Source organism: Aspergillus foveolatus (assembly GCF_047715535.1).
Source record: "Aspergillus foveolatus strain CBS 279.81 unplaced genomic scaffold BDW70scaffold_172, whole genome shotgun sequence".
Taxonomy (NCBI): domain Eukaryota; kingdom Fungi; phylum Ascomycota; class Eurotiomycetes; order Eurotiales; family Aspergillaceae; genus Aspergillus; species Aspergillus foveolatus.
This window is the reverse complement of record NW_027396236.1, coordinates 1-15,617: the sequence shown is the minus strand read 5'-3', so window position 1 is coordinate 15,617 and position 15,617 is coordinate 1. Positions and strand designations below refer to the sequence as shown.

At 49.3% G+C, this 15,617-nt stretch overlaps 5 protein-coding genes across 5 annotated transcripts; 2 read left to right on the top strand and 3 right to left on the bottom strand.

Annotated features, from left to right (window-relative positions):
• Positions 1 to 699: 699 nt before the first annotated feature.
• BDW70DRAFT_164989 (uncharacterized protein) lies at positions 700 to 1,484 on the bottom strand (the record flags this gene model as incomplete). The annotated part of the gene is made up of 2 exons (XM_073741621.1): positions 700 to 1,263; positions 1,326 to 1,484. The coding sequence occupies 2 exons, from the start codon at positions 1,482 to 1,484 to the stop codon at positions 700 to 702; spliced, it is 723 nt and encodes a 240-aa protein (XP_073590734.1).
• Positions 1,485 to 1,662: 178 nt separating this feature from the next.
• Positions 1,663 to 4,961, bottom strand: BDW70DRAFT_164988 (glycoside hydrolase family 71 protein; the record flags this gene model as incomplete). Its single annotated transcript, XM_073741620.1, has 5 exons — positions 1,663 to 1,958; positions 2,027 to 2,924; positions 2,957 to 3,090; positions 3,172 to 3,751; positions 4,947 to 4,961. The coding sequence occupies 5 exons, from the start codon at positions 4,959 to 4,961 to the stop codon at positions 1,663 to 1,665; spliced, it is 1,923 nt and encodes a 640-aa protein (XP_073590733.1).
• Positions 4,962 to 5,676: 715 nt separating this feature from the next.
• On the top strand, positions 5,677 to 6,390 carry BDW70DRAFT_164987 (uncharacterized protein; the record flags this gene model as incomplete). The annotated part of the gene is made up of 1 exon (XM_073741619.1): positions 5,677 to 6,390. The coding sequence occupies one exon, from the start codon at positions 5,677 to 5,679 to the stop codon at positions 6,388 to 6,390; it is 714 nt and encodes a 237-aa protein (XP_073590732.1).
• A 316-nt stretch (positions 6,391 to 6,706) lies between these two features.
• Positions 6,707 to 8,452, top strand: BDW70DRAFT_164986 (uncharacterized protein; the record flags this gene model as incomplete). Its single annotated transcript, XM_073741618.1, has 5 exons — positions 6,707 to 6,728; positions 6,779 to 7,176; positions 7,224 to 7,466; positions 7,559 to 7,776; positions 7,999 to 8,452. 5 exons carry the CDS (start codon positions 6,707 to 6,709, stop codon positions 8,450 to 8,452), a joined length of 1,335 nt encoding a protein of 444 aa, XP_073590731.1.
• A 2,048-nt stretch (positions 8,453 to 10,500) lies between these two features.
• Positions 10,501 to 13,217, bottom strand: BDW70DRAFT_145681 (uncharacterized protein). The gene has a single exon (XM_073738464.1). The coding sequence runs from the start codon at positions 13,169 to 13,171 to the stop codon at positions 11,078 to 11,080; it is 2,094 nt and encodes a 697-aa protein (XP_073590730.1). The 5' UTR covers positions 13,172 to 13,217; the 3' UTR covers positions 10,501 to 11,077.
• Positions 13,218 to 15,617: the final 2,400 nt, after the last annotated feature.

The window sequence follows — 15,617 nt, the reverse complement described above, 5'->3', positions numbered from 1 at the left end:
GAGAAAATCATTACTTCGCCGAGTACATGATTTGCTCCACCGGTCTCAAGTAAAGACAGTCTACCTATAATTAATATTAAGAGTATCATGACCATGCTGGCAGATACCAAGGTATTTGTCTAGCACACAGGGTTATACTTCCTGGCCCCTTGTTCAGGAATATTTATAGCAAGTAATGTAACGGGCGTAGGCAGTATTATTCTCAGCCGGCTGTCCTGTATAAACGAATATCACAAGCTTAGAGAAGGAAACAAAAGATAGAAGCGCAAGTATCTTCCTCCCTTTTATCAACCTTTCCCAATCATACGTCAAGACTTCCGACTTCCCGGACTTGCATGCCGACGGATCTCTTTCCCGAAGTTATGAGGACGGATCTCTTTTCCTACGAGGCCGCAATTCCGAGGCTGTACACTGATGTTGCAGAAACCTTATTTAGAACCAGGTTGAGGGCATGGCCGACAACCAAGATCCAGGCCATAGCCTGTGACACCTGGATCAATTACGTTTGCAATAAACTGGCGTCCACTGTGTGGATCCACGGGCGGATTCTATCTAAGATATCTAGCTTACTTATATTGAGAAGCCCCGAATATCCCCAGTGCTTGACTGGCTAGGGTGTCACGTTAGACTTGTCAAGCTGGTAAAGAAAGCTACGGCCAAGAGAAACAAATACCCCTTAATAGATATAAAAAACTCCCTTCAAGCCTTACACCGGTCCACAGGAATCACCCTCCTCAACGCATCATCATGACGCTTAAAAACGTCCCCAAACTTGCTCACATCCTCCGCCCCCATCTCCCGCCTCTTTAACGCCGCATTCGAATAATTGTTCCCCGTCCTACCTCCTGAAGCACCCAGAAGCAAATCTAGTACAGCCATAGCTGGGCTCCCCTTGTTTTTGACAACATCATACACACCCATCGCGGCGTTGCCTAAAACATCAACCACAATGGCAGCCTCAACCACCCAAGCCAGCCCCGCGATCTCGCCGATGATCTCCCCTGCAAAGGGCACAACGACCAGGACAGCGGTGAGAATCTTCATGATTAGCTCTTTCTCCTCGTACTCCTTTTCTTCCTTGCCGAGCTGTTTGACCTGCTCCATTGACTCGACCGCCTGCACGAGCATAAATACAGGAAGTGAGACAGCCTCGACTGCGTCGTAGTAGTCCCCGTCCCAAAAGCCAAACATCATCTCCGTCCAGGTCATTACAATGTCCAGCTCCAACTGGTCGAATTTGCCGTTACTCTTGCTTATAATATCCTTTGGATTCGCGAAAGTCATATCATCGGCCGGATGTGGGTAATCTTCCAACACAACTGTACCATCCCGGCACGCATCCGGTCGCAAAGGATCCTTGGGGGACAAGGCTTCACGATATCCCAATCATCGAAACTAATCCAGTCTTTTTGAATCCCGCGCTCGGCTACGGCATTCCAGAATCTCTCGTCGTCATTGAAGTCGTAGTCAACGTGGTAAGACATCGCGATGGATCAGACAGGGCAGGTTTGAGGGTCATGATGGTCACCGTCTTGCAGCGTGCAGTCAAAGTATTTATTGCCCGGCCCTTTGTCGCCATAAGAGACAAATGCCCAGATTTGTTCCGGGACGACGCGGTGCATGTACTTGACGTAGTCGTCGAACCAGTAGTCATAGTCATTGTCAACGGCTGTAGTTTGCCTTGGTGTCCTTCAAGAGTTTGAGAAGGATTTGCATTGCGTGGATGCCGATACAGCTGCTCGGAATTGTGGAGATGGAGCTCTCAAGATCGGCCGTTGTATTAAATGTTAGTGACAGGTCGCAAGCTTCGGAGTCCGCGAGGGCATTTGTTAGACATTCGGGATCTTCAGAGTCATCGTTGCACATGACGACCTCATTCGGGTGGTACCTCTTGCAGGCAGTCTCAGGGCAGTAGCCGCGTGAGCAGGCGAAGCTGCAGAGGCCCGAGTCGTCATAATCTAATATCCATTCCCATCATAGTCTGGATTCTGAGCAGGCGGAGGGACCAACGCCCCGGTCGAGGTACAGGTGCAGTGATTCATCGGACAGAATCCAAAATAGCATGCATACTGATAGAGACCAATGAAGCTGTCCTGTGCTGTGCCAGAAGTGCAGGCAGATGGGAGGAAAGGCGACACTGTGGGCTCAGTTAGGGATACCTCAGTTGTCCCGCACGCGCCGGACGGGCAGTAACCATAATTACAGGCCAAGTCACAAAGACCAATATAGCTGGAACCCTCGCCGGCGATCGGGTACCCTTTTACCCCTGTTGGCTCTGGGAGCTCCTTGGGCGGTCCGAGCTCCAGGCAGACACAAGCGCCAATGGGACAGTATCCATAACTGCAGGTAAACTCACAAAGGCCCTTGAACTTACCCTTTGCCGTGCCCATAATACACTGCTGCTTGTCAATAGCAAGTTTAAGCGAGACGGCTTCAGCTAGTTTCGGGCCCGTGGCACTCCCAACCCACGCGTTCCAGTTTGTGTACCCGTCCCGACAGTTCGTGGTGATATCTGTCCCAGTAAACGATACAATCGTATTTCCAGAGCGCGAGATGGAGACCTTGACAGCACCGCGATTACTGCCGTAAGCCACGCTTCCATGATAAACACCCACGCCGCCGCTGGGTTTGTTTTCCCATTTTGCGGGCAGGGCCACTCCGCCAACCGTTACGGATATACTAGCGTCGGAGGTCAGGACTGCAGAGAAGACTATGATATCCTGCGCGACCTTCGCAGGATCAAACTCAATCTGAAGCTGCTGGGCCGTGTTGCCGGTTGTCCCGCCACTATTGCAAGCCCTGGCTGGGTTCGGACGGTACCAGCCAACGAGCAGCTCTTCCAAAATCGATGCCTTGCCTTTTTTGTATGTGTCGATCCAGCGATCCAGTATGGGAGGAGCTTGCGCCAGGCATCGTGCGGTATCCTGGTGGTGTAGTCATAGGGGGCTTGTCCGACCTCAAAGGCCTTGTAGTCGCCCTTTGGCAGGGGACCGATGTAGTGTGACTCTCCGAAGTTCCAACTGATGATCTGAACCAGGTCCGGCTGCACGACCATGACCTCTTCCCAGCGATCTCTCCATAGGTCGTCTCCTGGTTCGTCGGTCATCTGTCAGCACAGAAATCACGCCTCACAAGGAACCGAAGTAATCAAGACTTGGACCTCTTACTTACCGCGCCAAAGCCAATTCTTGTTATAGCCAGGTAAATTGGTATAAAACCACGGCGAAACTGGCATCATATAAGGCTTCCCGCCATCCCTCTCCAAATAATCCAGATACGATGCATCAACATAAGTATCCATGTTCGTATTTCCCCAGGGCCAAGCCGCCCAGTTAAACAGCCCATCCACTGTTTTGAGGGCCAGCGCATCTTTAGCCCCTAGCGACGACCAATCGGGCATAAAGAAACGGTCGACCGCGGTCTTGATGTCCTTCCAGTCGGCCGCATTGGCTGGACCCTCAAATGTTGAGACCAGCGGCTTGCCTCGAAAATGATAGTACATGTCATATGGCGTCCAGAAACGGAGTGTTTCAATCACGATATCCTTCATAAAGGGACCATTGCCGGCATAGTCGAAGGAGAAAACAACTTTGAAGCCTAGATTGTCGGCGGCGACGAAGGCTTTGAGGAATGCTAAGTCGTAGTCGACGCCGGATCCGAAGTTGAGCGCGAAGCCGTCGATGTGGGCTAGGCGGGCGAGGTTTATCTCGTCTTCCCAGGCACCCAAGTTCCAGTCTTCGGCATTTTCGACCTGTGAAAGGATTAGCAAGAACAACCAGATACTGTGTTGACAGCGTAGTCCAAGAATAGCAGATAGTTTGAGATGAGAAGAGTTGCATCAAAATCCCATCATGTAAAGGTAGGAGTGCTAACAACGACATCATATATGTAGGTAGGCTTACCATAAAGTGTGCAAATACAGCCTTGGGCTCCTTCGCTCTAGTGGTAAGTACATTATTCGTGTGCGAAGATCGGTGGTCAAGGGATGAGCCATGGTGATGATGACGCCTAGGGGATCGACTGTGGACGTGACGGCTTCGATAATCTGTATATTTTGAAACGTTCGTAGCATTGCTGAAAAGAGCCGATTGTCCTGAGAGAATACTTGCCAGATCCTCCAATGTTGTAAATGAACGAATCTCCGGGGACCATGTACCGTTTAGACGTGCGAATGCCTGAATAACATTGAGATTAAAAGTCTGATTCTCATAAGTGGACCAATAGGCGTTTACAACTGCCACTGAAGAAAGACAAAAGGCGTTTGTTATAAGAAATAGTAATATTAGAAGCGAATGTAGAGGTTGCATTGTGGCGAGCCTCAGAACCTTGGATTTTGTGGCTAGAGAATGAAGCATCTTTTAAGCAGACATATATAAGGCTTAGGGAGAACAGATACAAAAGAGAGTGAGGTGGTGGTGAGATAATTGGTGTAAAGAAGTGCAGGTACTTCGAGTTTGTATATAAGTACCCTCCCTACTGGAGCCCATTACTACTGTAAAGCCATATAGAAAAGCTCCGAAAAAAAGCCCCTGATACTGTCTAGGATGGTCCGATGAGCTGAAAAATCTCTCATATCCACCAAGACTATTGGGCTTCTTCGATATCAGTCTTTGCAATGTGATAATGGTTACAGGTAGCAGACCGACTAGTATTATGACAGGAACCTAGGGCCGTCGCTAGCCCTAGCCTGACTGAGACTTACGCTCGTGCTAGTAGCCACCACACAGAGTTAGCGACATATATCTGAAATCGACGGTCCCTTTCTGGTGAGCGAAGTTCTTCCATACCGTATTTTATAGGACCCTTGGCATCGAAAGACCCACTCCCTGAGCTCTTAGGGCAACACTGGGGCGATAATCTAAATTCCATCCGGGAATTTCCGACAGCTGTTCCTGAGCCTCTGTGGATCTCCAGCCTCAGCCCTAACTTAGCTGCCTTGGCCTCACCTTGATGTTGGCCATCGCGCCCTCTAGCTTTATAATAGTTCGAAATGGTTTGTTTACTATTCGCCACTTGGCTAGCTGAAATCTCTGCCAGGCACCCTTGGGTAGGTTTCTAGTTAGTAGTTGCACGCAATGTAACGTCAAACAGAGGAAGGCCTTAAGATGGAATGCAGACACCCTGCTGGTCCAAGGGCGCTCTCCTGGTTAGTTAATATAGGTTTTACAACACCGAGACACAACTACAAGACCCTTCTGGCCAATGAACGACGTACCTCCTGGTTAGATAAACAAGGTTCAGGAATGACTAACAAGTGAGCCTACCTACGAAAAACTATCTAACCGAAGCCCCAGTGGGTTTTAACCAGGAGATAACTCGGAGCCGCGCAGATTGACCTAAAATGCACATGCTTCACCAGTAACTGTAGGGTTGGTTTCTCAATGGATGATAATAAATAAGTAATTTCTAGTAGTAGAAATCAAATTTGTGGATCCCAAGGAGGTTACCAGAGGAAGGTTATAGGTAGAAAGGGCAGGAAATTAGGAGGTAATCTATAGGTTAGTTGTAGTTTAATATAGAAGTATATAATTCAGTTATTATCTAAGGTAAGTAGGCAAGTAAGTATTAAGTATACCTATCCTATCCTTCCCCATTCCCCACCATTAATTGACACATCAGGTATCTATCAACAATTGTTCTATTACTATAAAATAAGTACTATTTCTACTGCTCTGCATGCTCTTGCAACTGCTAGCCGGAATCATCGAGGCGCTCAACGCGGCCGGCGGAGCAGATACATTTTTCTACCAAGCCTATCTGCTGGAACGTCAGCATGTCACCGATCCCAAGCGCCGTTTGATTGCCCCGGAGTGCCCTATACCGGCAGGCAAAACGGAGCCTAGCTTTGCCGAGTTTGTGAAATACATTAGTTCCGAGGAAGCTAGGGGCACCAACGATAACAACAAGGCCCGGTTCAAGGAAATTCTCGACAACGCCGGTAGCACGCCGCTCGTCGAAACATCGAGGAATCTGCGAGAAGCGGGATTCGTGGCCGACTATGACCAAGAAAGACTCTATCCGAAAGAAGCGAAGAATCCATCCGTGGCTACCACCATTCGAGGAATGAGGGGGATCGCGATGGGCACCAAGTTGAATAAATACCAGGACCAAAAACAAAAAATGATCGAGGCATTGGAGTTGCTGGGAGAAGTGCGGCAGGCGGACAAAATGAAATGGTTCATCCCGAAGCTGGAGAAAGCAGCAGGGGTGGAGTTGGAGAGGAAGCCGGCAATCACTTCGGATGGACTGAAATATACCACGTACGACGTGGACAAAACGGCGGAGAAGAACAATGGGATCGAGGGTCTGGCGCAGAAAATCACCACGGCAGCTGAGACCCTGCGCAATGACAAGAAGGCCACGGGGGACATGAAGTTCAAGATCCTCTAACGGATCATTCGGGAGGCGAATCTGTCACTTAGCGAGCTCAGGAAGAAGTGCCCTTAGGGCCCTTAGTTGTGATCCGATGCGTTAGGCACGTTAGGTAGCTTAGGTTGGTCTAGGTTCGGCTTACCTAGGGGGGATTTCTTAGTTAACCATAACTACCTAGTACCTACCACTACTTATACTTCGCACTCTCTTCCTCTCTGATCATTCCCATCCATCTTCTTCCCTCCAACACAAAACAATAGCCGACATCTCTCAGACTCCCTTAAATAACAAGTCTGGGCCCCTTCACGTCCCCGGCCTCATAGTCTTCCTATCAATGTCTTACTCTCCCACAGTCAGTTCGCCACAGGGGTCAATAGCTGGCGAGCTCCTATTCTAACCGCTAAAGAACTAGCCATCCTCCGTCTCATCAATGCCATCACCGACCGGCCGGGTTGGCACCGCGCCATCTTTGACCAGCACGTGACTGCGCAGTGGCGAGAAGAGGCCATTGCATCTGCGTCGCTGATCAATGACAAGACCTGGGGCTGGTGCTTGCAAGAGCTGCAAGGCAAGGCTCGACAATTCGAGCGAGATGGCCGCTTGGTAGTCTTCAACACAGATAGCGGCGTCTGTAAATCCGATACGACCATCTCGGCCGCTCTGAAGTCCCAACTGTCTAATTTGGTCGAAAGGCTATCTCACCAAGCCGTTCGGCAGAAGTCAGAAGCAGGTGTGATGAATATCGTCGACCCATCTTTGTCCTCGTGTCTTTGGGAGAACAAAATTATTGAACGGAGGACAATCGTGTGGCATGCGCGAATGCCTGGTCTTCATGCACTCAAGAGGATCAGATTGTGTCAGATCGGCCACATGTGGTACAGGGGGGCGCCAACTGGACACTGAAAGCTGGTGGGTCCATCTGGTCCTCGAAATTCCAGTGGCTGCCAAGTGAGGTCAAATTCACGGGTCCGCCTGGCTCTACAAATGTTCATATTTCGTCTTACATCAACAATCTCCACCCAACAAACCGTGAGATGTACTCGGTGATTGAGGCCGTGATCTCCGGCAGCATCAAACAATGGAACGAGATCTTGGTTCGCCAGAAGTGGATGAAAGAGCTTGGCCTCCACGGAGATTGCGTCCCCTGCCTCGTGAGCCCATGCGAATCCGTACTTACGGAGTCGAGTGGAAAGCCCAGTTCCCTGAATGGGCGAAGAAATTGCCCCCCAAGGAAGAGGAGGGCAAGCTCTCTGCCGAGGAGTATGAAGCTATGTGTGCTCAAGTGGAGACATACCTTCAGGAACCTGAATCCACCGATCCCGTACACTGGCACCGGGTCAGAACGCAAAGGATCCCGCGGGATTGGAAGAACCGCTGGGGGTTGCTTCGCACGGCCTTAACCAGGTATGCACACACATTCGTTTTTGAGCACTCGGAACCCGGGCTGCATATTCCTACGAGGACTGGAAAGCAGGGGGGACGGGCAAGCCATTCGTCGGGCCGTCGCATCATTATTACGTTTGCAGTCCGGAGTTCGAACACGCTGAATTCATGAATGCACATCCGTGGTTGGAACCCTACGAATGGATGTACGCACCAAAGGAAGAGGATACTGACGATCACCAGTTCTACACGATTGCATTGCGAGCAGGGTCTTCAGGTGGTCGTTCGGTTGCACAGCATCGAGCTAAACCCTGAGATGCCATCCTTCCCTGGCGCGGATTGGCACATTGAAGGAAATGCAAACGAACGCATAGTCGTCAACGCCGTATACGCGTTTGATATGGTGAACATGGCCGAGCCACAAATCAGCTTCCGGCAGAGATGTGTCAAATCGGGCCCTACCTGGGTTTATGACCGAATCAGTGCCATCGATTCCGATGCCGATCCGGATAAGCCTGACGACATTTACATGAAGAACGCCTTATGGGACCTCAAGTATATGGGAAGGCTTTTTGGAGTGGAAGACATCCAGTATAGTCCGGGCTGGCAACAACCCGGGGAGGTGACGATGCCTGCGGGCCGCCTGATCTCCTTCCCCAACGCCTTCCAGCGCCGAATGGGCCCAGTGCAGCTCTAGGACAATTCTAAGTCCGGTCACTGCTGTTTTCTCACCTTGTCCCTTGTCGATCCGACCTACCGCCTTTGATCTACACGAAACGTCCTGCCCCAACAGTGATTGGAATCGAGGTGATGGCGCTGAGGCTGTTATGCAAATGGATCTGGCAGAGGCCCTTGAGCTGCGAGAGGAATTGGTGAAGGAACACGCCAAGGAGGAGGGTGTGTATAGGCTTCCTCGAAATATCTCTTTTTCTGGATTTTGGTGAGCGGATGGGGTAGCCAGTTAGAATGCAATTCTGATACTCTGATTTGTTGAAATCTCATGTCTCGTCTTGCTACTCAGAAGTCGATAATACAGATCCAGATCTCTTTATCTCATAGAAAGCCGTCCGCCGAGCCTTCGGCCCCTCCTCCATCAAAATTATTTAACCCCGCTATGATAACTGCGATGGTGAGAAAAGGAGTAAACAAGACGCGAGGAAGTCAGGGGAATCCCTTCCACCTGAAAAATACTCGGAAAGATGAGAAGTGGCTGAACGTGCTAGTAGTAGTGCTTCCCTAGGCCTTGGCACACCATGTTCCGCGGACGACCGGCGCAACCCCCACGCTTTCTTGGCAATAACGCTCTACCTCCTGTAGCCCTCCCGATGTCTCCATACCTACAGGGACTTGGACAGGGAGTTTTGAGAAAAGGGAGTTTTGAACTCCATCTCTACCTATTGGAAAAAACTGGGTTACGGAGTTTACCAAGCGGCGCCCGGAGGTCAAAACTAGGTTTGCACGAAAGATTAATCGCCAAAGAGCACTATGTGAAGATCCTAGGATCATTAGCCAATGGTTCAATGAGCTGCAGAAAACTAAAGATCAGTAGGGTATTCAGGATGAGGATATCTATAACTTTGATGAAACTGGCTTTGCTATGGGTCTTATTGTGTTGTGGAATATGCTCAAAGGGGAAAGGGCAGGAGGAAACTGTATCAACTACACCAACGTAGCCTACTAAGGATCGGATGCCATATGACGATTGACCATCTATCTTGTTGACGATAGATTCCTTCTTATTGCTCTATTCTTACTCTTCTGTTCCCCCGCTATATATACATACAGAGGGTGAGAACCTTCTAGAACCAGGCGATGTCCGGTCAGTCCACCGGAGATCACGTGGCCTCATATTTCCGTATCAGTATTTAGCCTAGCTTCCTTGTGCATCCGCACCCCTGAATACCAGACTCCTTCATGCTTCCACAGGTTATGAGCCCTCTATGCTGAGAGAATTCAGTTTCTTGCTGGATATAGATATGCAGAATTGATTCTCAAAGCTCTGAGCAACATGCTATCTGTTTCTCTTTACCCTTTCCCTGTCCAGGGGGGGTAGAATCCTTCAACGTGGCTTTACCCCCAGATTGGGACCACGTAGGCATCTTTATATGCCGCTGAGAGCCTCACAAGGCATAAAAAACAACTTTGGAAGGCCAGTACTGCTTGTTATATAGTATGTACTTGGCAAGGATGTCTCCTTACTGTTGAAATGCACCGTCACAGTAAGTATAAAGGTGCATATAGTCTACAGAGCTGTAATTCCTGATGGTTGCTCTAGACTTTTACTTTCCTACGGGAAGATTTTGGAGCTTTCTATTATAGAGGCTCATATAGTGGCTTCAAGCCAGGCTTTTAGCAGTTATATTGCTGCAACTTTACACCTTCTCACCTAGAGATAGTGTGTTTTCCCAGGCCCTGGGCCGAGGCCTATCCTGATCAAACTCATGCTAAAGAAGTCTTTTCCTGTTATTATTACCTATACAGAATGACTTCTGATACCCATGGGATAACTTGACAAGCCCCTGCTATTACCAAGGGGGGGTAATTTTAACATGACATTCAACTGGTCTTGTCTATCAATCACTATTGTCTGGGCCTCCAACCCAAGCCAGAATCGACCGAGCCAGCGAGCCAGAATTGGTCAAGCCAACGAGCCAGAATCTACCGAGCCAACGAGCCGGAATCGACCGAGCCAACGAGCCAGAATCGACCGAGCCAACGAGCCAGAATCGACCGAGCCAACGAGCCAGAATCGACCGAGCCAACGAGCCAGAATTGACCAAGCCAATGAGCCAGAATTGACCAAGCCAATGAGCCCACGATATCTTTACAAGCCAGCCAGTTTCTACGACAAGAACCCTACCTTTCAACTGAGATACCTGCATGGAAGACACAAGGGATATTATATTGCATTGGATATGGATAAAGGGATATAAATCCTTCAGGACTATACTAAGGCCGTTATATAGGTCTTATGGGACTCAAATATCTGGATTTTAGGCATGTACCTAGCTATCTTTTTGATGCTTCCTTGCGCCTGCGCAGCCCGAGGGGGGGTGTCGAAATGGAAAGAAAGAAGGATCTGACCCCCCGATATATTGAGTGACACAGAAGAAATTCCCTTTCCCCTTTGAACATACGTGCGTATTGAGTTCTTTGCAGAACTTGCAACATCATTCCTGAAAATCATCCCCACACCGGCCCCTGTGTGGGTTATGCTTAAGATCTAATAGCATGCTCATGTTTCCCTTGCCTGCTAATACCAACTTAAGGTATTACAAAATCATGCATCATATGGAAAAGTCGTTATCACTATAAAGACACACTACCCCCTGATCCACTTCCAGAGCACATTAAGCAGGTGATCGCGATGCACGGGCTTCGCGATACAATCAGACATTCCAGTTGCAAGATACTTGTCTCTGTCGCCCTTCAGCACATTACCCGTAACAGCAATAATCGGCATCTGTAGACCCATCTTGCGAATATGCGTTGTTGCCGTCAGACCATCCATGACAGGCATGGAGATGTCCATGAAGACAACATCATAGGACAGCGGCTTCTGCTTGATCAATCGCACCGCTTCAGAGCCATTCCAGGCCCCATCGATTCGCTCAAATCCCAATCTGCGCAGCAATTTCAGCATCACTGTGTGGTTGATTAGGTTGTCTTCTACCAGCAAGATATGTTTTTGAGGGGCCAATGTCCGTAATTCGTCTTTGATATTGCCGTTTGCTGGCGCCGGAGAACTAGTGTGTAAGACGGGTGAGCGGGCAATCGACTGACTGCGGGCCATCTTCACAGTAAACCAAAAGATGCTGCCTCCTCGGCCCTCTGGATTTGGAGAATAGCCTATGGTCCCCTCCATGAGCTCGGCCAAACTCTTGCAGATGGACAAGCCTAGCCCGGTCCCAGGATACGTCCGCGCCACCGAATTCGCGAAACGCGTGAAGGGGGTGAACAGAGTATTAACCGCAAAGTCAGGGAGTCCTATGCCTGTATCCGCGACCTCCGTCCTGACCGTGTAACGACCCGGCTGCTGTTCGTCTTCGTGGCAGTAAACGAAAACCTTAACATAGCCCTTCTCCGTATATTTGACTGCGTTGTCCACCAGGTTCTGCAGCACCTGTCGATATCGCAAGGGATCTCCGTGCAGCAACTTGGGAAAGCCCGGAGGAATAGTGGTGCTCATTTCAACCCCTGACTTCAAAGCGGGCTGGCAATTCCGTATAACGGCACCCACTATCTCGTTGACATCTACGACGTCAGAGTGGAGAGAAAAAGAGCCGGAAGAAAGTTTCGAGTAGTCAAGCAAGTCATTGATGACTCGTAACAGGTGCGACATAGCATCTTGGGCAATTTCTATGTGCTCGCGCTGTTGCTGAGTGAGACTAGTCTCTGACAGCAAGGACATTGAGATCTGTATACCATTCATCGGAGTACGGATTTCATGGCTAATGTTTGCCAGAAAATCTGTTTTCAAGCGCGACGACTCTTCGAAAGCCGCGATCATGCGAGTCTCTGCCTCCTTGCGCTCGGTGAGGTCACGGGTAACTTTAACAAAGCCAACATGCCGGCCGAACTGGTATATCGGGGTGATAAGTACGTTGGCCCAGAACCGAGACCCGTCGTGTCGATATCGCCAACCTTCGTCCTCCATCTGGCCTTCACGCAGGCTGACAGCCAATCCCCTTGCCGGTTTGCCACTCGCCCTATCTTCTGAACCATAGAAGACTGAGAAGTGCTTGCCAATAATCTCCTTCGCTTTGTATCCTTTGAGGAGCGCCGCGCCTGAGTTCCAAGTGGCAATATAACCCTTAGGGTCCATCATGAAGATGGCATAGTCCTTGACAGTATCGACAAGAATTTTATAGGTTTCATTGATGTACGCATGCTGGTAGTTGGCGGCTTGCCCAGTAAGTCTATGCGCCTCCAACACGAAGAAGAGCAATGTCGACTCTTCCATGATTGGAGTAACCCGTAAATTATAAGGGATTTTCTCTCGAGTAAGGATCCCCTCAATTACTTGGACTTCATTTGTCGAGCAGGCCGCGCGCAAAGCACCATAGAGGATAGGGATGTTGGGTGCAGGAATGGCAGCTGGCTCTATTGCACCAACAGTCGCGTGCAGCAGGGAATCGCGAGTCTTCCCGAATAGGCGGACATGGCTGTCAGAGACTTCAATTATGGACATGGAAGAGTCGAGGACAAGCGTAGGTGTGGGAGTATAGCGATATATGAGACTCGACGAGGGGGAGGCACCACTGAGTGCCCCGCATTTAATCCTCGACTTCTCCAATGTATCAGCGGCGATCGGAGAGTCAGGCGTGCGGTCTTCTTCGTTTGAAACAGGAGCCTGGAGGTGAGACCCATTGTCGTCCTCTAGTGATAACGCCGAAATCTGACAGGGGAGAAACATTACTATATGGTTGCCTTTAAGGAAGACCAGAGTTACGGACAAAAAAGCATACCACAGCAGTTTTTGAGAGTTTGCCTGCATTGCCACTTCTCCGGGAAAACAAGAACATTATTGGCGGATATCTAACAATGACATCATAGTCGGCCCAGCCTTCTATACTCCATTCACTGCTCTTGGCAATATTCCAGAAAAATATCCTTTCAGAACCAGTTTTCCTTTGGGCGGAATCAGAAAATATCCTTCCAAAACTACACACGCTCTAGTCTTACCACGGCTTCAAAATATTTCTCTCTTCTATTCATTGCAGGAAGAGAGATACTCGCCTATTTCGGAGAACTCGTGGACACCTTACAGGACATATTTATAGACACACTCAGCCTCAATTTGCAAGGGGGTTTCGTAGCATTCTTTGCTTATCTGTTGCCATAACTCATATGTCTGGCCCGTAATATGATGGCCCGGCTCCTGGCCCGGCTCCTCGCCCAGGCGGTCTGCCGTCGGGCAGAATATTAAATGATATCATTAGCATAGCTTCAGAAAACGATCGACAATTGTAGTGAAATCCACGGTGGTCTGAGGAAGTCGGCACAGAATACAGAGAACTAAGTGATCAATGCCAGAGGCAGCGAGCTCATGAACTTAGCAAGAGAACAGAAAGATGATAGATGCACCTTGTCACGGTCCCAATCCGGCTTGTAGGGCTACGACCCGATCGGCCACGTGACCCACCATCGAGACTTAGCCGCGGGGTCCTCCGGACCTCCGCTTCCTCTCCTCACTCGTCGTATTCTTGATAATACGATATCTATTAGTTCTCGTTCCTTACACACCTGTCATCTTATATAGCCCCTCAATTGTCAAGGTGCAGGTTCAGGAATATATTCAGCACAGAATGACGGAATAGATACAACAGGCAGGCCACAGAGTCAGGCTATCAGACAGGTGCATAGACAAGACAAGACGTAGCTCGAGGTTCTGATTTGGATCAGAGCCGGAGCTCAGGAAATCTCAGCTAACCGGGCAGTCAGCGGCGGCACAATCTCATCCCGGGCACAGTGCCCAGGATGAGGCTCGGGCTGGCCCCGTGACACTTGGTGCTTGACAACCAGTATATTAGTCAGAACTAGTATATTAATCAGAACTTAGCTCTCCAAGGGGGTTTAGTGTTATGGGACGTATTTAGATGGATCTTCCTATCTAATCGTGCCGTATGTACAAGAAGGAATCACTGGAGAAGAAGAGAAAGCGGGACAGGACAGATCAGAATTGGAGATGGATGGGGAGCCACGTGACCTCAGCCGTGTACGCTACGCGGTGCGTGTTATGGGATGCTGCGTGTTATAGGAGCATCCCATAACACTACGTGAATTAGAGTAAGAAAATAAAGAATAGTTAATCAGTATCTAAGTACTTACAAAGTATTTATCAAGTAACTATCAAAATTCCCTTGATTGAGATATATATCTTTGACATGTTTTCCATGCGGATCAACAAACCTTCAAAAATATGCCATGGTGCTGTTAGATTTTGCATTTAATTACTTTATAAATGGATTTCAAGCACATAACAAGTACTCTATATTGTCTAAAGGTTAGTTTGGCTACTTTCCATGCTTGCTTTTGCTATTCAAAACTAATGCATGTGAAATCGATGGTAAAGATATTGAAAGTAATAATGCGGTAAGATAGATACAGCTGTAAATTCTACATGGAATTTGGGGCACAGGCCAAATTCCACCCAGCTTGATGCCTGAGGCAGACTAGTGCGTCGATGCCAGCTTTTAGCGCGTCGAACCCAACTGGTTTCTGCGGTACCGGAAGACAGTATGCCCCGACACATCGCTTATACATGACATTTCCATATCAGTAATAATTGGGCCTACTAGACAAGACTTGAGTATATGTTGTTGAGCATGGTTGGCCCACCTCAACTTTGGGGCCTATAGCAAATTATATGCTATGTAGTGTAAGGAACGAGAACTAATAGATATCGTATCATCAAGAATACGACGAGTGAGGAGAGCAAGCGGAGGTCCGGAGGGCCCCGCGGCTAAGTCTCGATGGTGGGCCACGTGGCCGATCGGGTCGTAGCCCTACAAGCCGGATTGGGACCGTGACATAGTGGATGCTTGGCAGCAAACAAACTCGAGGCAGCCGGACAACGTTCGTAAGCCTTCGAAAGTACTATTATCTCGCTGCATCCTCCGACACACGCCGGCACACAAAGGCGCCCGGCCTCTGCCCGCAGCCCAGCCGCCGCCTGCCCGGCGCCCAGCCCGCGTCACGACGCGCCGTCGCGATGGCACGTCTCAACACCCACCCCAGTGGCCCTCTACAGGCAGCGCTGCAGGAAATAACCACTGCAGCCACTATAAAAGCTGCTGAAGGACAGAAAATCTTCAGCCCAATTGCAGCTTTCCTTGACAAACACCGAGACCAACCCGGCC

Excerpts from the sequence above, each read along its gene's own strand:
- BDW70DRAFT_145681 (XM_073738464.1), bottom strand. The coding sequence starts at position 13,171 with ATGTTTCTCCCCTGTCAGATTTCGGCGTTATCACTAGAGGACGACAAT.